Source organism: Entelurus aequoreus, linkage group LG08, assembly GCF_033978785.1.
Source record: "Entelurus aequoreus isolate RoL-2023_Sb linkage group LG08, RoL_Eaeq_v1.1, whole genome shotgun sequence".
Lineage (NCBI taxonomy): Eukaryota > Metazoa > Chordata > Actinopteri > Syngnathiformes > Syngnathidae > Entelurus > Entelurus aequoreus.
In genome coordinates this window covers 16383096-16406410 of record NC_084738.1, presented here as the reverse complement: position 1 = coordinate 16406410, position 23315 = coordinate 16383096, and the positions used below count along the sequence as shown (strand labels likewise).

The following is a 23315-nucleotide window of genomic DNA, read 5'->3' as shown; positions in this document are numbered from 1 at the left end:
GTACATACCGAGTAGATGTATATACTATCAATATTTTGGGTTCCATGGGATCTCAGACTGTGGATTTGGAGTGTGCATGTGCTCTTCGTGCACGCACATCTGACGGGTCAGCGTATTTTTGGACCACCCATCATCATCATCATCATCAGACAGCACGCATGCATACATACATGCACACAGTTTATAAAGTCACAAATCGTTGACTTTCGGGGCTTTGTCGCGCCACACTGCTGCTTTCCTGCAAGAGGTAAGTGTCTATCTTACTGACAGTGGAGCTTCAACTCTGCAGCCCTTTTGTATTATTATTGCAGTGTGAAAGTAATTTCAATAATAATAATCACTTTACACTGACACAATGCCATTATTCCAAAATGTATTGAACATTGTTATCGGTTTTTGAAGTGAAACGGACAGCCGCTATTAAACGTTTCTAATACTTTGACCCTCTTCCCAGTTAGAATCTTCTCTTAGGATGATGCCATGCATTAACCACCAACCCAAATAATACAAAATAATTCCAATATTTTGTTTATGCAGGGATAATATTAGAAAAAAAAATTGTCCCTAAAAAATTATATTAGATGTTTTGTTTCGAATATTGTCCCAGTGATGAAATAAAAATGTAGAATAAAATCAATAAAATGCATTATATATATTGTTTTTTTAGTTATATTTGTAGATTCAGTTATTTTGCTACATCAGCATTAAAAGTGATGATCAATACTATGTACTAACTGAGCTGTACAAAGTGCTAGTTAATAGCAGTGCATGTGTGCATTGCATTAACTAATCACACTAATATACAAATATATATATATGTATATATATATATATATATATATATATATATATATATATATATATATATATATATATATATATATATATATATATACACACACACACACACACACAGTATGATTCAAGGTGTCAATGCTATTATATATATTGCAATTTTACAAATGACATTTACTGTACATGGTAGAATGTGCACACTTTTGTTACGCATATACAGTATATATATATATATATATATATATATATATATATATATATATATATATATATATATATATATATATATACTGTATATAGTTTATGTATATATATATATATATATATATATATACACTGTATATATATATATATATATATATATATATATATATATATATATATATATATATATATATATATATATATATATATATATATATATATACTGTATAAACACAACCACAGGCGCCCCTAATGCTATGCATCCTTAATATTCCACCCCTTTGTTCATGTGTGTTTTGGAAATAAATAAGTATGTTTCCACATACAACTTCAGTGTTCCGGATCAATTTTGGATCAAATCAATCTTTTTAAAAAAAGCAATGATTCTCTCTCAAGATTTGTATACTTGCAAATGTTTTAAAGATTTTTTTTAAATGAATGTAGATTATTTTTTTAAATTTTATTTTCATTTATGTATTTATTTGACAGGGACAGTACAATTAAACATTGCTACCCACAGGTAACCAATGTCAAAGTACATAAGACTTCTAGCCACGGGCTAATTTGCAACCCTTGTACCTGGTTAGACTTTCAAAGAAAAGTGTAAAACACTTACAAAAGGATTAAGACAAGTACAAAAATAAAAACACATTGAAAATAATTGGCCCCATTTGTCCATACTACATCCAGTTCCAGTGCTCACACTTGTGATTTACCTTAAGCCACTTTTTGAGTTTTGTGAAGAAAAGTTTAATGTCCGACTGTGACTTTAACTCCAGTGGCAAAGAGTTCCACAGATGTGAGGCCTTCACTGAGAACGCAAACTGACCCAGAGTCATCCGGCACCTTTTCACTCTACAGTTCCCCCGATTGCAGCTCGAGTCTGCACACCTTCACTACCTTGTCTTTGTATTACTTGACACATCACATCAGGGGCTAATCCATTAAGACACTTAAAAATAGCTTTTAAAAATTAGAAATGTACAAAATTATCAAAATGTAGCCGATATAATTGTCAGTTAAATGCATTAAATCCTATTTTACATCTAATCAGTCGATGAATGTGCACTGTAAAAACTGTTGCCTATATCTAACTCAATAAAAATAAGGCAACAGTTTCTAAGCACTTTTTGTTAGTTTAGTCAACTAATTGGTATTTTGAGTAAGTAATAATATGCATTTTGATTTATGCAAAAAGATTAAGTTGCGTTTACAGAAAAAAACCAAGAAATTGAGTAAAATCAATGTAAAAAACATCAGCATATTAAACACACAAGACTTAATTAAAATAAGTAACATTTAAATGAAAAAATATTTTTTGTACTCAATTTTATTAGTTTTGACCAACTTACCCTTTCTTTGTTTTGAAAATGGAAACTGCTTAAAATAATGACTTATAATAATAATAAAAAAAATCAAGACATATCAAATTCCAACCTTTATTAAATCATTACCATATAAAAACAGTGGCAATGAGCTGGACAGTATGAACAGTCAACATCCATATTTAGTACATACAAGAAGGCATGACCTCAACTTTTTAAAGTGCTGTATAGAACACCTTCACAGTAGTTTTCTTTTTTTAACCACATGGGAAGCAAAGATGAAATACCTTCTTGATAATGTCAAATTTCAACAATTCTAGCCACCTGGAACATCACACACAGGCCAACCCCAGCACAGATTATCAGGTGAGGGACACACACACACACACACACACACACACACACACACACACACATATACAGTCACTCCCAGCACGCGACTACATATTGACAGTCCAAACATGCCCAGGGTAAGCTGTCTGTCCACACACAGACGATTGTCAGTGGCCCAGAGCCTGGAGCCTGTTTAACCTTTAGACATAGACTGTCACCAAAAGAATGCAAAAGACATGCACAAGAAATACAATTAAAAAAATCACACGAGGTGCCTAGAAAACAAGAATGTTCCTTGACATGTTCTTAAATTATGTAATGTCCATGTTCAATATCAGAGGCAGTCTTCCCTTAGGCTGGGCGGAATGATGAAGGACCACAAGGAGCAGACCTACTGGCAGGAGACCGGTCGATGGGAAGGCTACGAGGAGAGCTTTGACCCCCAGTCCGGAGTGTGGGCGTCCTCGCATGTCTCCTACCTCACCTTCAAGAGCCTGGTGCAGCTGCGACGTTCTATGAACACAGGTCCACCCATTGCTTGTGCACATTTCCACACGTTTCGTACGACAACCGCGGTGACGGCTTTCTGCTTCCAGGTGTGATGCTTTTCAACAGTGAGGAGAAAACCTGGGCCAGCATGGTTGAGAAGATGGCCGCTGAAATGCTCAAACTGAAGCAGATCAGACCAGGAGACCAGGAAGGGGTGATGAAATCCCTGCTACAGAACCGCAGGTAACACCTATCTCAGTCTCTCATCTCATCTTATCTCATCTCAATACAACCCCCATCCTCACGTCGTTCCAAAACATCCTTTTTATTTGATAAATAGTCTCATCTCATCTCCACTGTATAATATAATTGTTCATTTCCTTACTGTGGTACTAATAAAGTATTGCCTATGACTCTAAAAATCGCCTTATACCTTATATATCAAACCTCATATAATCTCATCTCTTGTACCACAGGAACTAATTTAGCTTTATAAAGTTGTATTTTTTCTGATGCTATCTGTTGACTCCAGATGTACATACGGTGGATGTAGTATTTCATGGTTTTTCATCTCATTTCTTCTCATCCCTCAGCAGGACTCCAAGACATCATTAGCGGCTATCTTACTTTTTTTGCAGCTCTTATGATTTATATCATCTGATTCCTTCTCATCCCACAGCATTGTACAATTATTTACTGTGGTCCAGATGTTTGATTACCTTATGTATTTAGATATTTCCTCTAATCTGTCCTCATCCTGCAGGTAAACTCCAAACCACATTTGTGATCAAGTTTAGATATTTTATCATCATCTCCCCCCCATGCTATCTCATCTCACATGTTCTCATCTTGCAGCAATACTCCAAAACATTGTGAATGACCTTACTGTTGGAGGAATAAATGGTTACCTTATCTGTTTATGTATTGCATCTCATGTTTTCTCATTTCATTTAATCTAATCTCTTATCATACTGCAGGTAGATGTCCAAAAGTTGTTGCACTTTGGCTCATCTCATCACTATTTCACCTGACCTCATCCCATGTGGGCCCTCACATTCTCATTTGTCTCTGCAGCCAACAAACTGATCCTGAGAGTCAAGCCTTGACTCATGCTATCTCGTCTCACACATTCTCATTCTGCAGCAATACTCTAAAACATTGTGTATTTCCTTACTTGAGGCTAATCTCATCTCATAGAATCTCATGCTGTCTCATCTCCTCTCATCCTGCTGCTAAACACTGGACATCATTATGAATGTTCTTACCTTTAGGCAAATATAAAGTGACCTATCTCCTTTATTTCTCATCTTGTTTCATGTAATCTCTTCTAAATTCTGCAAGTAGAACACGAACCATCATTACAAAATCTATTTACATTTTCATCTCATCTCTTATGTCTCATCTCCTCTCTCCTCCTCTTGCGACTAAACTCCAAACATGAAATGCAGTGAAGCGAATTATATTTATATAGCGCTTTTCTCTAGTGACTTAATTTAGGTTACATTTAAACCAGTGTGGGTGGCACTGATCTATATGGCGGAAGCGTGGATCGAACCTGGAAGTTGCTGGCACGGTCGCTCTACCAACAGAGCCACGCCGCCCCAATCAATCATGAAGAATGTTTCCCGTCCCTTTTTATTCCTCATTTTATCTCATCTCTTCTAGAATCCATACCATCATTACGGAATTTCCCTACAGTGAGAGTAATAAATGTTTACCTTACCTTTTTACATTTTCATATCATCTCATATGTCTCATTCTGTCTCATTTCCTCTCATCTTGCTGACCTCATCTCATCTTAACCTGAGTGACATACATGTGGGGCCTCATATTCTCATTCTCATTTGTCCTTCCAGCCAACAAGCTTATCCTGAGAGTCAAGCCTGACTCATGCTATCTCATCTCATCTCATCTCACGCGTTCTCATTCTGCAGCAATACTTCAAAACACTGTGCATTTTCTTAGAGTAGGACAGGGGTGTCAAAGTCAAGGTCAATGAATTATCTGTGGCCACCGGGATGATATTTGATTAGTATTAGAACCGGCCCGCAGGCCACAGCCGCCTGCTGCTGTTTTTAGCACGCACTAATACTCCATCAGTGTTGGCGCTAGCAATTTTCAAAATGGGGTCCCAGGGAACCCATCAGTCCTAAAAATGGGGTCCCACAGTAAATTTTGGGGTCCCACTTTTTTGTAACCGTTTTGAAAACAAATGATGAAGGTATGTATTATCCTGTTATATCTCACGTCCTATATTGTGTTTTGGAAAAAAGTTGTCATAAACGTTGCTTAATTCATTTTTAAAAAAAATACAAAAGAAAACTTTTTTTTTTATGCATATGTAAATGTATTCAGTTATAAACTTCACTTTCTTCTTTCCTTCATGGGTCTAAACTTTACCGCTTTTTTTCTATATTTTTATTGTAATATTTTCTGAAGTTGTCTTTATTTGTTAGTTTTAATGCCATGATTTTAATAAACCGGCCCGTGTGTGCACAGATTTTCCTCCATGCGGCCTCTGACCCTAAATTAGACACCCCTGGAGTAGGACCAAACGTTCATTTTACATTTCTGCTCATCTCATAGTGTCTCTTATCTTTGCTGTCAAACTCCAAAGCCTTTGTTTTAATTGTCATCTCATTTTCTCTCATCTCTTCTCATCCCTGCAGGTGGAATCCAAACCATCATTAAGAATGTCCTTACAGTGGGAGTAATAAATGTTGACTTATCTATTTAAGTATTTTATCTCATGTTATCCCATCTCTCATCTCTTGTCATGCCGCAGGTAGACGTCCAAACATTGTTATGAATTTCATTAATGTAGGATTCATATTCACCTATGTCTACATCATCTCATATCTCATACAATTTCCACCTCACCTCATGACATACAGTACATGTAAGCCCTCATATTGTCCTTCGTCCATGCAGCCAACAAGCTGATCCTGAGAGTCAAGCCTTGACTGATGGAGTGGATCTACGCAGGTTTTCAGTCAAGGAAAGTGTAAGTGGGTTTTTTTGGGTTGTTTTTTTTTGCTTCCTGTAATCCTGATATGGCTTTCACACGTACACACACGTCCTTAAGTGGACTGCAGACCTCCTTCAAGGTTCCTGAAATCAAATCCAACGTGAACTTTGACCTGCTGACAGAACATACGTCACTAAACGCAATCTCATCAGTGGACTCTGATTGATTTGTTGTGAATGAATGTTTCTGTGTTGTGCAGAGGGATGAATGTGACCGTGTGGAGGCCTCCATGGTGTTAGTAGGTGGGCAGCTTGGTACTTCACCATCATCACCATCATATGTCGGTGCATCATGAAAATGATATCCTGGTTTCATGCAGGAGCTCTGGACTTCCTGGAAAAGCCTGTGGTTGTGTTTGTGCGTCTGAAAGAAGCGACTGCACTCGACTCGGCCGTGGAGGCTCCGCAGCCGGTACGCTTTGTCTTCGTGCTGATTGGGCCCAGCAACGCTGACATGGATTACCACGAGACTGGACGAGCCATGGCGGCGCTAATGGCGGACAAAGTAAGTTAGCCGAAACAATTGTTCCAAATGAAGCCACTAAGTCCGCTAATGTCGCCGGGTAGGGTTGAGCGATACTGCAAACCTGGTAGTGTAAAAACAAGGTAATAAATGCCAAAACAGTATATTTACTTGCCCATTTTTCAAGATCCTTGATTTCTTTTTGTGATTCAATTAAATGTATTAATCAAAATAAAACCCATACTTTTTTAGGCAATTAATTTTTAAAAAAAATTATAATTTAACAATATACACAAGCAACAACAAAATATATAATATCAAAAAAATACAAGTATTCCCTTTTATTACTTACCACTGTTTATTTTTTGAGGTAAAAAAAATATTGAAACATATTTGTAAATGATTTAGATTTCTTAAAAACAACAATATAAGACAGTATTAACACAAGTAAATTATTTTATTTTTCTCCTGTACATTTCTTTATGTTTTTAGGTAAAAAAAAAAAAAAATTTTTTTTACATATTTGTAAAATAATGTAACAAGATATAAAAACAAAAATATTAACAAGAAAATATAATTTGTACCTTTTACTTGTATTACATACTATTGTAAATTTTGTCGTGCAAAAAAACATTTCTAACATATTTGTAAATAATTTAACAACATATACAAACAAAGCTAAAAGACAATATCCACAAAATAATACAATTATTCTCTTATAACCTTTAATTACTTGCAATTGTTTATTTGCTTAGGTAACAAATTATTCAAACATATTTTAAATTGTAACTAATTTAAACATATAGAAAACCAACAATATAGGACAGTATTAACAAAAAAATACAAGTATTATCTTATTTATACATCTATTTATTTAAATTGTTGTATTATTTAGGTTAAAAAACATATTTAAGCATATTTGTGGATAATTAAACAATTAAAAAATAATATATTAAAATAAATAAATATATATATTTATATTTTTTTATTACATACAGTTTCTTAAGCAAAAAAAACTTCATAATTAATAATGTAAATATATGAAAAATAATTGTAATAAAAAGCACAGATATTTGTGGAAAGAAACACAGAAGATAACTGAAAAAAAATATTGTATTACAAAACCGACCCAATACTGATACTACGGAGACGACGTGGCGCACCTTGGTATGGATACAATAGATATTTTAATCGATCTTCCCACCCCTTAGTGCATGGCCCTATGGAAATATTAACACTGGGTCAAAAACATTGACATCAACAGCTGTGGCTGTAGGTAACCTCTTCATTTAGTTCTTAATAATTCCTCAAGATGGCAGTAGCTGCATTTAAAGTACCCAGCATCTTTATCTACCTCGGCAGACACTTTAAAATGTTGCTCTTCAGCTGTTGGTCTAAAACCTGCTGTTCTGTACAATAAACTCATCGGCGCTGTTAATACCGAGTTTGCTCGATACCGCCATGACAACACTTGTTGTCCCTATTCATTACAGTAATACGTCCTTCTCTCTGCACTAGGTGTTCAACCAGGCCGCGTCGCGAGCTAAAAACCTCCGAAGTCTGACAGATGCTGTGGGCGACTTCATGGACTGCAGCATCGTCATCCCACCCACTGAGATCCAGAGTGAAGCCGTGCTCAGCTCCATCATCAGCTTCCAGAAGAAGTTACTGCAGGAGAGATTTCACTCAACTGAATCCATGCTGGACAGCAGGCCTTGCAAAGGTGTGTCCAACATCAACGACCATCTATGTCAGGGGTGTCAAACGTATAGGTTTTATCCGGCCTGCGGGATGAGTTTATAAGTATAAAAATGAGCTGAAATTTTTGAATTAAATAAACAGCTGTTCTAAATGTGTACACTAGATGTCGCAATAACAATTATTTGTATCTTTGTAGATGATGCTACATATGTAAAAAAAAAAAATCACATGATGTTAGTGCACCAGTTGAGGAAAATGAACAAACTACATGAATAACATCCTGTAATTTGATTTTGATATTCTTTTTTTATCCTGACAGATTGAAAATGAACACCAATGAGATGACTGATGAACATTATCACATAATTTATTCAGAAAGTATAAATAACGACAAATAAATGTAGAATACTACTAACCGCAACATGTAAGTGTAAAAATAAACCCAAGAACATTATGATTTGTACATTTTCAGAATGTGCTTGTTCTATTTTTAAACAAAGAAAACAATCTGAAGTCGTCTTTATTTTTAAGTTATCGTGCCGTGATTTTACCAGTCCGGCCCACTTGGGAGTAGATTTTTCTCCATGTAGCCCCCGAGCTAAAATGAGTTTGACACCCATGCTCTATGTACAAAAGCACCTACTTCATGGTTTCTATTTCCTGAAGTTTCCTTCTCTAGCGGACCGCCGCCTGAAGACCCTCTGGCCCGCACGGGGCGACCCTTTGGTGGGATGGTTCGAGATATTAGAAGACGCTACCAGTACTACAAGAGCGACATTACAGATGCTCTCAACGCTCAGGTTCTTGCTGCCATCATTTTCATCTACTTTGCAGCTCTCTCGCCTGCCATCACCTTCGGCGGCCTCCTAGGTGATTAGACTTTGTACCAAAACTAGTAGCTCACATCATTTTGCTTTCAACCATTGTATTTTTCTCTTTTAGCGGACAAGGTAGAGAACATGATGGGCGTCCCGGAGCTTCTGATCTCAACAAGCATCCAGGGCATCATCTTCTGCTTCGTAGCTGCCCAGCCTGTGCTTGTCATCGGCTTCTCTGGTCCTCTGCTAGTGTTTGAGGAGGCCTTCTATGCTGTGAGTACAACATAAACCATTATTGCCACGGATGCTTCAGTGTTATGGTCCACAGTAGTGTTGTCCCGATACCAATATTTTGGTACCGGTACCAAAATGTATTTCGATACTTTTCGGTACTTTTCGATACTTTTCTAACTAACTCAGGGATCAATACTAGGACCTAAATTATTCAATCTTTATATAAATTACATTTGTAAAGTTACAAAAGATTTAAAGTTAGTATTATTTGCGGATGATACAACAACGTTTTGTTCAGGAGAGAACACACAAAAGATAATATAAATAATAACAGAAGAAATTAACAAATTAAAAAGATGGTTTGACAAAAACAGACTATCGTTGAATCTCAGTAAAACTAAAATAATGCTATTTGGTAACAGTAGAAGAGAAAGTCAAACACAAATACAAATAGACGGAATAGAAATTGAAAGAGTAAATGAAACCAAATTTCTATGTAAAATGATTGATGATAAATTGAACTGGAAATCTCATGTAAAAAATATACAACATAAAGTAGCAAGAAACACGTCAATAATGAATAAAGTAAAACATGTTTTAGACAAAAAATCACTTCATATCCTCTACTGCTCGCTAGTGTTACCATATCTGAGTTACTGTGTAGAAATATGGGGAAATAACTACAGAAGTACACTTCATTCATTAACGGTGTTACAAAAAAGATCAGTTAGAATAATACATAATGTTGGATATAGAGAACATACAAATCCTTTATTTATTGAATCAAAAATACTGAAATTCCACGACTTAGTGAATTTGCAAACAGCTCAAATTATACATAAAGCAAACTATAACCTGCTACCCATGAATATACAACAATTCTTCTAAAAAAAAGAGGAGAAATATAATGTCAGAGAAAAATTTTATTTAAAACATTTGTATGCACGTACAACACTTAAGACCTTCAGTATATCAGTATGTGGAATTAAATTATGGAATGGATTAAGCAAAGCAATCAAACAATGTACTAATATGATCCACTTCAAGAAACTCTTCAAACTTAAAGTGTTTACAAAGTATAACGAAGAAGAACCATGATGAACATTCTGAATTTATTCCATCCATCCATTCTTTCATTCTTTCATTCTTTCATTCTCAAAATAATCTTACTTATCTCACCATATGTAATATGTCTTACTTCACCAATTATTATTTATTTGTTTATTTTTATTGTGATTACTTATGGAGTATATTGTGAATAAATTGAGAACAGGAAGTTAACAAAAATTTTAGCAACTGTTATGTAAAGGAAAAGGTGTAGGATTAAATAAGCTCTGTTTCTTCCTACTCCTTTTCGAACATGTTGAAAAGTGAAACTGGAAATTGTGATGTATCATGTTGTATGCTTGCATGTTCGAAATAAACTCAAACTCAACTCAAATAAAGGGGACCACAAAAAATTGCATTATTGGCTTTATTTAAACAACAAATCTTACGGTACATTAAACATATGCTTCTTATTGCAATCAAAGAACAATTTTGTCCTTAAATAAAATAGTGAACATACTAGACAACTTGTCTTTTAGTAGTAAGTAAACAAACAAAGGCTCTTAATTAGTCTGCTGACGTATGCAGTAACATATTGTGTCATTTTTCATTCTATTATTTTGTCCAAATTATTAAGGACTCGTGGTAGAAAATGAATTATTAATCTACTTGTTCATTTACTGTTAATATCTGCTTACTTTCTCTTTTAACATGTTCTATCTACACTTCTGTTCAAATGTAATAAACACTTATTCTTCTGTTGTTTGGATGCTTTACATTAGTTTTGGATGATACCACAAATTTGGATATCAATCCAATACCATGTAGTTACAGGATCATACAATGGTCATATTTAAAGTCCGCTACTTTTTAGAGGTGGTATAGTACCAAATATAAGTCATTATTATCGCAGTACTATACTAATACCGGTATACTCTAGTCCACAGTCTCAACTTTGTTGCAGCAGCCCTCAGTCTTCTTTTGAATAGAATTTGATAGAAGAAAAATGGCTGAAGAGTATCAAAAGAGCACAAATAAGCACTCATGCTAAAGTTAGCCGTTGCTGTGTCTTAGTTCTGCAGTATTGCACTCCACAATATACACTTTCCTGAAGCGATTTGTCTTCTAATAGATGACCAAAAAAATAACTCTCATGCTAATGAAATCTGTTGCTTTTTTAGTTGATTGATTGAGGAGTTTATTGACATCTTAAAGAATTTAATCCATGTAATGCTTTAAAAAGGCAAATGGTTGGCACAAAAAGCCAAAAGGCTTGTTTCCATTGTGGTCCATTAAATATTCATCACATTTGATACATTCAATAATAAAATATATACAACCTGTAATATGTAAATAAAAAATTCCGTTAAAATGTTGTATATATTATGTACATATACACAGTATACATGTCAGGTGATTTGAAAAACAATATATAGAGAAAATGGGGGTGGCGTATATTCACTATGTACATGACACTATGTACATGACTATGCACATGTTGACTCCAAGAGTGTGCAAAACAGAATTATAAAATATATATACACTATAACCACATATAAACCTTGCTAGGGATCAATTTTGGCTCAGATCAGGTAGAGGTTGAGCTGAGCCATGTTATGGCAGTTTTAAAATGTAGTAGGGAAGTTCAAATTTTAAGGTCTGTGGGTAGTCCATTCCACTGTGTGGTGGCAAAATAGTAGAATGCATTTTTTCCCATGAGAGTCTTGAATTTGGAGGGGGACGAAGTCTGAGGAACTCCCTTACTCTGGTGAAATAGTTGGACAGGTACTTGGGGACAGTTTCTCTGAGTATTTTCGAATACCAGGCACATTGCAATTTGGTGTACTCTTGCCTCAACTCTAAGCCATCCCAATTTAGTAAAGTGGGCTTGAGTTAGGTGAGTCCTGTATAGGAGGTTGAGCAGGAGTCTCACCAGCTTGTTTTGGGAAGTTTGCAGTTTTGTTTTTAGTGGCTTGGGGATTCTGGTGAACCAAGAGGTGCAGGCGTAGTCAAAATGACACTGTATGAGGGCACTGGCAAAATTCTTAAGTGTATCCCTGTTGATAAATGCAGAAATCCTGCCCAAAAATCTAGTTTTATTATTGATCTTGATGATTGCTTTTAATGCCATTTTTTCACCCGAAAGAGTGTTGTCCAATATACAACCGAGGTAAATTACTTTGTCTTTGCTGGTGATTATGGTATCACCTGCTTTAATCGTAAAGCCCGGGGATTTACCTAGGTTGTGCTTGGACCCAAATAGGATGGACTCTGTTTTACCCAGGTGTAGTGACAGTTTGTTATCGGAAAGCCGGAGACAGAGATTACTTAGTTCGGTGCTGAGTGCACTTTCAACCTTCAATTTGTCCCTGTCTGAGGCCAGGATTTCAAATTGTCCGCTAACAGGAACACATTTCTGTTACAAGCTGACTTCATGTCGTTAATGTAAATCAAGAATAACAATGGTCCCGGAATGCTCCCCTGTGGGACACCACAGCTCACCTTGAGGGGAGAGGACAGTAATCCGTTCACCTCGACCACCTGTTCTCTATCCTCAAAGTCTGTCTTGGGTCTGCTATATTAGACTCCATAGTCTCTACTTTGCTGCAGTCACCCTCTTGGATAAAAGTTGTCTTCTAAAACATTGCTAGAAAAAAAAAAATCAACACACAGTGTGCTATGGGTGTGGAAACTGCAGTATTATACTCCACAGTCTCCACTTTGCTGCAGCGGCCTTCAGTCTCCTCTTGGATGCAATTTGTTTTCTAACACATGGCTACAAAATTCAAAAGAAAATTAAGTATACATGCTAACATTAGGCTTTGCTGTGTCTTGGCACTGCAGTAATATGCTCCAAAGTCTCCACTTTGCTGCAGTGGCCCTCAGTCTCCTCTTGGATACAATTTGTCTTCTAATACATGGCTAAAAATACTTTTTTTTAAAAATGATGCTAATGGTAGCTGTTGCTGTGGTAATAGACTCCGCAGTCTCCAGTTTGCTGCAGCGGCTACCAATCTCCTCTTGGATAAAGTTTATCTTCCCATACAGTACATGGCTAGGAATGACCAAAAATGAGCACACAGGCTAGAGCAGGGGTGTCCAAACTTTTTGACTCGGGGGCTGCATTGGGCTGACAAAATTTGTCTGGAGGCCAAATACATGTACATATTTTATTAATATGATGGATATATAATCAATATAATGAATATATAATTAATATAATTGGATATTAAGAGTATGTGAAAGGTTTACTTCTACCTTGTTTACTTCCGTGACGACCTTCTTAAAGTTTTGTAATCAATCAGAAATAACAAGCAGCTAAATGGCCCCAAACATGAATAACTGTAGAGAGAGTGTTTTACATTTTTCTCATCATGCACTCTAATGGATATTAAATGGATGTAATTTTGAATTTTGTTTTATGTTGTTTGGACATTTTTCATAATATCCACAATATTCAGTGAGCAGGTCGTGTTATGTGTGACTGTGTGTTGACTTTTATGTTGGTTCCTTTTTTTTTTGCACCATGACTAGGGAAGGTTGTTTGGAATATGCCATACAAATAACTGCTGTGCTGTTAATTTAAATTTACTTCCAAGGGTCATTGATCTGATTTACTCAAAATGTCTACAAAATGTGTGCTGATATGTTGCTTTCAGAGAACTGCCTGGTATTTAAGAATAATATGAAAGCACTCTGCAGTGCAATGCTTTGTTGTTTTATTCTTTACAATCTCGTCTTTGCTGCAGAGGTCCATAATGTTGTTGCCCTCAGTCTTCACTTGAAGGAAATGTGTTGCATTTCTGTTCAATGCGATGTGCTTTGTACAGTTTTAATTGTCACACATTTCTTGGCGTGCCCTTTTATACAGTTCTGCAAGTCCCAGGACATTGAGTACATTGTCGGGAGAGTGTGGGTGGGCGTGTGGCTGGTCATCATCGTGGTGGTCATCGTGGCCTGCGAGGGAAGCTTCCTGGTGCGCTTCATCTCCCGATTCACCCAGGAGATATTCTCCATCCTTATCTCCATCATCTTTATCTACGAAACCTTCGCTAAGCTGGCGAGGGTAATCATTCCTTCACCCCTCATTTGTACCATACGTTTAAACGGATTAGAAATACGATAACTCTCCCACTGCAGATCTTCAAGGCCCACCCGCTGGTGATGAATTACGACCATCTGAACGCATCAATAGAAAACCCCTGGGGCCCGAGGGTGGAACAGACAATAATGTACGACAACACCACCGGCAACACCACCATTATCGTCAACACTATTAAGCCGCCTTACCCCAACACGGCCCTGCTGTCCATGTGCCTCATGCTTGGCTGTTTCTTTATCGCATTCTTTCTGCGCCAGTTCAAGAACGGCACCTTTCTGCCTGGAAAAGTAAGTAGAACCGCAGAATCATATATTTGTTAAGGGATGTTCGACCGAATTGCTGCCATTTTTGTCAACATGAAATAAAATGAATAAATAAATGATAAAATTAACTGTAAAATAAATTTAAAAATATAAAATCCTGAACATTGATCTGATTGCATATGTAATGATTTAAACTACTTTAAACACTGGAAAAATATAATTTGCTGCCTGTCCATGTCCACTAATTTAGACTTTACCACAGAATATAATCAGTTAAATCCTCAGAAATATACAAATACAGATTTGTCTCAATCCTTATCCCAACCATACTTTGTCTCCTAAAACTTTTTTTTTTAAATGCACACTTTAGTTGTGTCCTTGGGTTTTAATTCTGTCATGTTACCCTAACAATTTTAACCCCTCTGAAAAATTTAAAATATTCCACAGGTCACATGATACACAGGAAGTTGCATCATTCCTCAGTCATATAACTTGGTACTTGACACGTGACACATTATAGCTGTTAGCATGTTAACATTAGCATACTAACTTTTATTGTTAATTTAGCAGGTGTACACCTCAGAGTGATATAACTTGGTAATAGACACATGCTAACTGTTCGCATGCTAACGTTTTCAGTTCAGCTCAGAGTCACATATTTTGTTTATAAATGCTATCTGGCCAGTGCACCGCCTTATAGCATTTCAGTTCAGCTTTTTAGCAATGACACGCAATTTCTCCCGAAATTGCATATTGTAGTTTGTAAGTAGGTTCACTCATGTATTTTTTCAGGTATATTTGTTGAACTACAAACTACTGTTCAATTATGAGATGGGCTTCACATTTCAGCACAGTCCTGTTTCCCTTTCTTTTTTTTTAAGATATAGTTGTTTGTCAAATCACTAAAATATGCTTAAAGTCACAATGATTTTAGCATGATGCCATGTGGCAAATTTTCATGTATTTGACAATTCAATGCTCAAACCTCATTCCTGAGTCATCTTTGATGTAGGAACCTTGTTTACACAAAAATAATGTTGCCTGAGCTGAGACTATGCACATTTAGAGTCAATGTGTGTATTATCAGATTTAGAGTTAAAAAGAGACAGTAATTTAAGTTTTAATTTAAGAGACTTTTAACAAGCCATTGAAATGATCCTGAAAATGGTACCTAAGCTGATTTTAGTCTACATTTAAATACTTCCTTTGTCAATACGTGGACTTTGGGGTGTTGTGTTTTCCCGGAATGCAAAGGAAAGTTGGCGCGGGCAAGGCGTGAATGTAAGTACATATTTTATTTTAAACACTAACAGACTACTAAAAAGGAAGCAAACAAAAGGCGCGCACAATGGCGGAGAACAAACTTGGCTAATGAAACAAAACTTGCACAAAGGCAGAGACTATGAACATGAAAACGAAAACAACACTTACTGTGGCGTAAAACAGCATGAAAACTATGGCATGGAACCATGGCTTGGAATGAAAGGTAGCAGAGGTAGAAATGATAATGTCACCAGGACGATCAAGAGAAACAGACAGGCTTAAATAGCAGTGACATGATCAGTGAAAACAGGTGCGTGACTCAAAACGTGAAACAGGTTAATCTAATGGTTGCTATGGTGACAAGACAACGGAGTGAAAAGCAGGAACTAAGTGTACAAAACCCAAACGGAACATAACTTAAACAAAACATGATCAACAGACATGACATCCTTTTGGTGTAGATAATATGTTTTGGACATGCTTTGGTGTAAACATGCGTCAATTTTGCTCCACAGTCACTTTTATAAGTCTGTCTGCAAGATTTTCAACGGTGCAGACGTTCCCGGATCGCAAATGAAACCACGCCCAACCCTCTCTAAAAGTATCATAATTTAGCTTTTGAAAATGTACAGTTTAGTTAACTACATTGAAAATGTCACCGCTGTTTTATTTCCGAATCGATTCAGCCAGTCACAAAAGTAGGTACACTAGCACACTCTCCATGCGATTCAGACTCTACATGAAAAAGGGTGTTTATAGCAGCACATCAGTGTTATTATGCGCATGCCAATTTGAGATAAAAATACAATTTGTATCTTACCTTTTTTGTGTTTCCTCATGGCCTGAAGGAGAGTGGAAAGAGCCCCACACCCTCTGGCTGAGGAGTCATATTATGATTTTTTTTTCTATACATTCAAAACACTTCCTTGTGGTCTACATAACATGTAATGGTGGTTCTTTGGTCAAAATGCTGCAAAGAGTATGTTTAACACACCGCCTTCAAAGCAAAGATATTTCTACCATACATGGATAATCTGCAAAAGTCACACTTCGGAAAAACGTCACACATTGGCCAAATTCCGAACAACTGGTTTGGAGGAAGTATGAAGGAAAGCAAGGTTGTTTTAGAATTATCTTCGCCATCTCAGCAGGCACAAGACATGAACACAACATTGAGAACTCGTTGAATTATGTCCTGACATTTGAGCAACTCAAACATAACGTTGAAACAACATGCTTTTTGGCGACGTTTAATCAGGTTGGTGGGATCTGACGTTGATTTCACCATTGGAAATTTGGTCATTTCCCAACCAATAACGTGGACCCAATGTTAGACACCCACGTTGTCTAAATTTACAAATACAACTATTTTGCAACGTTGATAGGGTGAGAAGCTCTGTCATCCGGGAGGAGCTCAAAGTAAAGCCGCTGCTCCTCCAAATCGAGAGGAGCCAGATGAGGTGGTTCAGGCATCTGGTCAGGATGCCACCCGGAAGCCTCCCTGGGGTGTTTAGGGTACGTCCGACCGGTGGGAGGCCACGGGGTAGACCCAGGACACGTTGGGAAGACTATGTCTCCCGGCTGGCCTGAGAACGCCTTGGGATCCCCCGGGAGGAGCTGGACGGAGTGGCTGGGGAGAGGGAAGTCTGGGCTTCTTTGCTTAGGCTGCTTTCGCCGTGATCCAACCTCGGATAAGCGGAAGAAAATGGATGGATGGATGGGGTTTTAAAGTAAGTTTCACAAGATATGTATGTATAATCAATGTTGTATTGATGTCTTGTACCTGGTTGGATTTCAAATTTGCGGGACTTATGCAGATTCCAAATACACAAAAACAGGTACCAATAGGTAAGAAAAGTTGATCCCCTTTAATGTCTAAATAAGAACGTCCACCTCACTCTTAGGTCACAATGTAGCCAAACTGCAAAAACCCGCGAACAGAGCCATCCAAAACTGCTTGCAAGCTCACGCCAAAATACATGAATCTTATGATTTATATCCAACATTGTCAGAAAAGACACAATTCACCCGATCCCCTTTAAGTTGTGACTCACTACATTGAATTGCTCTTACAGGTCCGACGTTTGATGGGTGACTTTGGTGTTCCCATCGCTATTTTCCTCATGATTGTTGTGGATTACTGCGTCGAGGACACCTACACGCAGGTTAGCTAAGAACGTATTATATATACAACCTCATATAATGATGGCCGTTCCAATGGAGGCCTTGGTTAGTTGCCTCTGTGTTGGAAAGAGAAACACATCAGCATGGTCTAATGGCAGGGGTGTCAAACGGACGGCCCGAGGGGCGGATCAGGCCCACAAACAGGTTTTAGTCGGCCTGCGGGATGAGTTTGCTAAGTATAAAAATTTACTTGAAATTTTTGAATGAAAGAAACTGCTGTTCTAAATGTCTCCAGTGGATGTCACAATAGCAATTATTTGTATCTTTGTAGATTATGCTGCATATGTACAAATTAAACCACATGATGTTAGTACATCAGTCGAGGAAAATGATCAAACTGCATAAATAACATACTGTAATTTGATTTTGATATAATTTCTTTATCTTGATGGATTGAAATTTAACACCCATGAGTTGACTGATGAACATTATCATATATTTTATAATATACACTACCGTTCAAAAGTTTGGTGTCACATTGAAATGTCCTTATTTTTTAAGGAAAAGCACTGTACTTTTCAATGAAGGTAACTTTAAACTAGTCTTAACTTTAAAGAAATACACTCTATACATTGCTAATGTGGTAAATGACTATTCTAGCTGCAAATGTCTGGTTTTTGGTGCCATATCTACATAGGTGTATAGAGGCCCATTTCCAGCAACTATCACTCCAATGTTCTAATGGTACAATGTGTTTGCTCATTGGCTCAGAAGGCTAATTGATGATTAGAAAACCCTTGTGCAATCATGTTCACACATCTGAAAACAGTTTAGCTCGTTACAGAAGCTACAGAAGTGACCTTTCTTTGAGCAGATTGAGTTTCTGGAGCATCACATTTGTGGGGTCAATTAAACGCTCAAAATGGCCAGAAAAAGAGAACTTTCATCTGAAACTCGACAGTCTATTCTTGTTCTTAGAAATTAAGGCTATTCCACAAAATTGTTTGGGTGACCCCAAACTTTTGAACGGTAGTGTAAATAACGACAAATAAAGGTGGAATACTACTAACCGCAACATGTAAGAGTAAAAAAAAAAAAAAACATTATGAGTTTTACAATTTCAGAATGTGCTTGTTCTATTTTTAAACAAAGAAAACCATCTGAAGTTGTCTTTATTTTTAAGTTATCATGCCGTGATTTTACCAGTCCGGCCCACTTGGGAGTAGATTTTTCTCCATGTGGCCCTTGATCTAAAATGAGTTTGACACCCCTGTCTTATGGCCTTGCCGCAAGAATAGTACAAACCTGAATAGTACAGTGCACCTCTTGTCAGAATCAACAATATGCCTCAAATACACACTAAATCCAACTGACTGTATGTGTAGAAACTAGTGGTCCCTAAAGGTCTGATGGTGTCCAATCCGGCCAAAAGAGGCTGGCTCATCAATCCATTTGGAGAGCACACTCCCTTCCCCGTGTGGATGATGTTTGCATGCTGTGTCCCGGCCTTGCTCGTCTTCATCCTCATCTTTCTGGAGTCTCAAATCACAACGTATGTCCACACTATCCCTATGAAGCGCAATGATGCAGGTGCACCTATAACGAAGTGTACCCCGCCAGCTTGATCGTGAGCAAACCCGAGAGGAAGATGGTCAAAGGCTCCGGGTTCCACTTTGACCTCCTGGTCCTGGTGGGAATGGGTGGCATCGGCGCCATATTCGGCGTGCCATGGCTCAGCGCTGCCACCGTGCGCTCCGTCACGCACGCCAACGCCCTCACGGTCATGAGCAAAGGACCCAAACCTGTAATCGAGAGAGTGCTGGAGCAGAGGATTAGCGGCATCGTGGTAGCACTGCTGGTTGGTAGGTACTAGGCACCAGTACCAGTAAATCATTAAGTTCATTTGTGTTTGTATTAGGGCTGTACGGTATACCGGTATTAGTATAGTACCGCGATACTAATGAATCATATTCGGTACTATACCGCCTCTGAAAAGTACCGGTCCGACACCCCCCCTGCGCCCCCGTTGTCGTCACGTCGTGTCATTGCTAGTTTACAAGCAGACGAGCATGTTCCGCAGTGCACAATCACGGAGTATTTACAAGCAGACACAGTGTGTAGACAGAAAAGGGAGAACGGACGCATTTTGGCTTAAAAACTAACGATAAAGGTGTAGCTATAACACTGAAACGCTTTAAGACCTCGCAATTAAAATCCAGCCCCAGTCGGCAGTGTTTTAGCTACTTCTAAATCACTAATCCTCGCGTCCATGGCGACAAATAAAGTACGTTTCTTACAAGTATCATCCCTGCAGGACGAGGAATAGCTAAACATGCTTCATTACACACCGTAGCTCACCGGCATCAAAATGTAAACAAACGCCATGGGCGGATCTACACCTAACATCCACTGTAAGGATATCAAGTATAGTAGCGTATCTAGTCGATACTACGTCTATGACTACGTCAATATTTTTTGGCATCACAACATCTTCTTTCGTTTTTTTGAAATGTATTTTATAAACTCAGGAAATATGTCCCTGGACACATGAAGACTTTAAATATGACCAATGTATGATCCTGTAACGACTTGGCATCGGATTGATACCCAAATTTGTGGTATCACCCAAAACTAATGTAAAGTACCAAACAGAACAGAAGAATAAGTGATTATTACATTTTAACAGAAGTGTAGACAGAACATGTTAAAAGAGAAAGTAAGCAAATATTAACAGTAAATGAACAAGTAGATTTATAATTCATTTTTCTACCACTTGTCCTTAATAATGTTGACAAAATAATAGAATGGAAAATGACACAATATGTTACTGCATATGTCAGCACCTAAATTAGTTTGCTTACTTACTAATAAAAGACAAGTTGTCTTGTATGTTCACTATTTTATTTAAGGACAAACTTGCAATAAGAAACATATTTTTAATGTACCGTAAGATTTTTTTTAAAAATAAAGCCAATAATGCAATTTTTTGTGGTCCCTTTTATTTAGAAAAGTACCGAAAAGTATGTAAATAATTTTGTTACAAGTAGGGCTGTGAATCTTTGGGTGTCCCACAATTCGATTCAATATCAATTCTTGGGGTCACGATTCGATTCAAAATCTTTTTTTTTTTTTTCAATTCAACACGATTCTCGATTCGAAAACGATTTTTTCCCGATTCAAAACGATTCTCTATTCATTCAATACATAGGATTTCGGCAGGATCTACCCCAGTCTGCTGACATGCAAGCAAAGTATTAGATTTTTGTAAAAAGCTTTTATAATTGTAAAGGACAATGTTTTATCAACTGATTGCAATAATGTAAATTTGTTTTAACTATTAAATGAACCAAAAATATGACTTATTTTATCTTTGTGAAAATATTGGACACAGTGTGTTGTCAAGCTTTTGAGATGCGATGCAAGTGTAAGCCACTGTGACACTATTGTTCTTTTTTTAATTTTTTTATAAATGTCTAATGATAATGTCAATGAGGGATTTGTAATCACTGCTATGTTGAAATTGTAACTAAAATTGATACTGTTGTTGATAATATTCATTTTTGTTTCACTACTTTTGGTTTGTTCTGTTTCGTGTTTGTGTCTCCTCTCAATTGCTCTGTTTATTGCAGTTCTGAGTGTTGCTGGGTCGGGTTTGGTTTTGGAATTGGATTGCATTGTTATGGTAATGCTGTGTATTGTTTTGTTGGATTAATGATTTAAAACAATTTTAAAAAATTATTATTTTTTAAAATAATAATAAAAAAAAATTTTAAAAATCGATTTTTTAAAAACGAGAATCGATTCTGAATCGCACAACGTGAGAATCACGATTCGAATTCGAATCGATTTTTTCCCACACCCCTAGTTACCAGTATCGGTACCAAAATATTGGTATCGGGACAACACTAGTTTGTATACAATTTGTATGTTTGTGTCAAGGTTTGTCCATTCTGATGGAGCCCATCCTTAAGATGATCCCCATGTCAGCCTTGTTCGGGATCTTCCTCTACATGGGAGTTACATCGCTAAACGGCATCCAGCTGTGGGACCGTATGCTGCTTCTCTTGATCCCTAAGAAATACCATCCAGATGAGCCCTACGCCACCAGGGTAAGAGCCTCCGTAGACATCTCTGCGAAAGGTTCAGGGTTTAATGCGACAATTATTACACAGGTGAGCACCGGCAGAATGCACCTGTTCACGGCAATCCAAATCGTGTTCCTTGCTCTTCTGTGGATCATCAAGTCCAGTCCGGCATCTCTCGCACTTCCATTCATTCTCATCCTCACCATTCCCTTACGCATGATAATGACCGGGCGTCTCTTCACTGAGCTGGAGATGAAATGCGTAAGTACATTTAGGTTATGCACTGTTTTTTTGGCATCCAACATTTACTTCAATGTTCTGTTGTTTTTTTTGTTTGTTTTTTGTAGTTGGATGCTGATGACGCTAAAGTGACATTTGAGGAAGAGCCGGGACAGGATGTGTACTGGGAAACACAGATGCCATTGTAGACAACCACAATTTAATAAAATATATTTTAACATATTTAAATATGACACAAAGGAACTTTTGCTAAAGATGTTTTTCCTTTGTAAAGTGGGGCCAGACTATTTTTTATTAGCAACTGTAATTTCTATACAGTCAAAGTTTTAATGTTGTATATTAGTAGTATAATCTATTGATTACAATACTGAAAAAAAACATAATAAAAAAAGACATGTGATGTCTTGTTTTTTAAACATTCATCCATCCATTCCTTCACTTTCTACCGCTTGACCCTCTCAGGGTCACGGGATGTGCTGAAGCCTATCCCAGCTGCACTTGGGCGAAAGGCTTGCCATCTCATCGCAGGGCCAACACAGTGGCACCGTTTACACTGCACACCAAATCTGATATTTTTTTTATATAGATCCACTTTCATGTAAAAAAAACACTAATTTCAAGGCGACTTTTATTTTATTTTGTAGTAGTAGCGACCCCCTACAGGTCAACTTCCTTTGTTTTCACTTTATCGAAGTGTGCTTGCAAGTGACGTTGAGGCCACATTGGTTGCCACATTGGGGCCTGTGCACGTTTACACTGCAGTGTGATAAAAGTCAAATTTTACTTGTAGTGTAAACTGGAA

General features: G+C 37.2%; 1 protein-coding gene across 2 annotated transcripts; it reads left to right on the top strand.

The window, feature by feature from the left end:
* Positions 1-22929, top strand: slc4a1b (solute carrier family 4 member 1b (Diego blood group)). Of its 2 annotated transcripts, XM_062055712.1 has the most exons (18): positions 1-247; positions 2645-2690; positions 3013-3182; positions 3254-3389; positions 6078-6150; positions 6374-6416; positions 6494-6678; positions 8155-8359; positions 9004-9207; positions 9280-9428; positions 14308-14502; positions 14577-14825; positions 18140-18229; positions 19574-19740; positions 19809-20050; positions 22128-22297; positions 22361-22534; positions 22621-22929. In XM_062055712.1, exons 1-18 carry the CDS (start codon positions 16-18, stop codon positions 22699-22701), a joined length of 2811 nt encoding a protein of 936 aa, XP_061911696.1. In that variant the 5' UTR covers positions 1-15; the 3' UTR covers positions 22702-22929. The 2 variants fall into 2 exon arrangements, with proteins under 2 accessions (XP_061911696.1, XP_061911697.1); XM_062055713.1 differs by lacking the exon at positions 1-247 and having other exon boundaries at positions 2661-2690; positions 3002-3182.
* The last annotated feature ends 386 nt before the right edge of the window (positions 22930-23315 follow it).

Coding starts and splice junctions, on each gene's coding strand:
- slc4a1b (XM_062055712.1), top strand. CDS start 16: ATGTATATACTATCAATATTTTGGGTTCCATGGGATCTCAGACTGTGG. Junction 9,429..14,307: donor TTGAGGAGGCCTTCTATGCT/GTGAGTACAACA, acceptor CCTTTTATACAG/TTCTGCAAGTCCCAGGACAT. Junction 22,535..22,620: donor CTGAGCTGGAGATGAAATGC/GTAAGTACATTT, acceptor TGTTTTTTGTAG/TTGGATGCTGATGACGCTAA.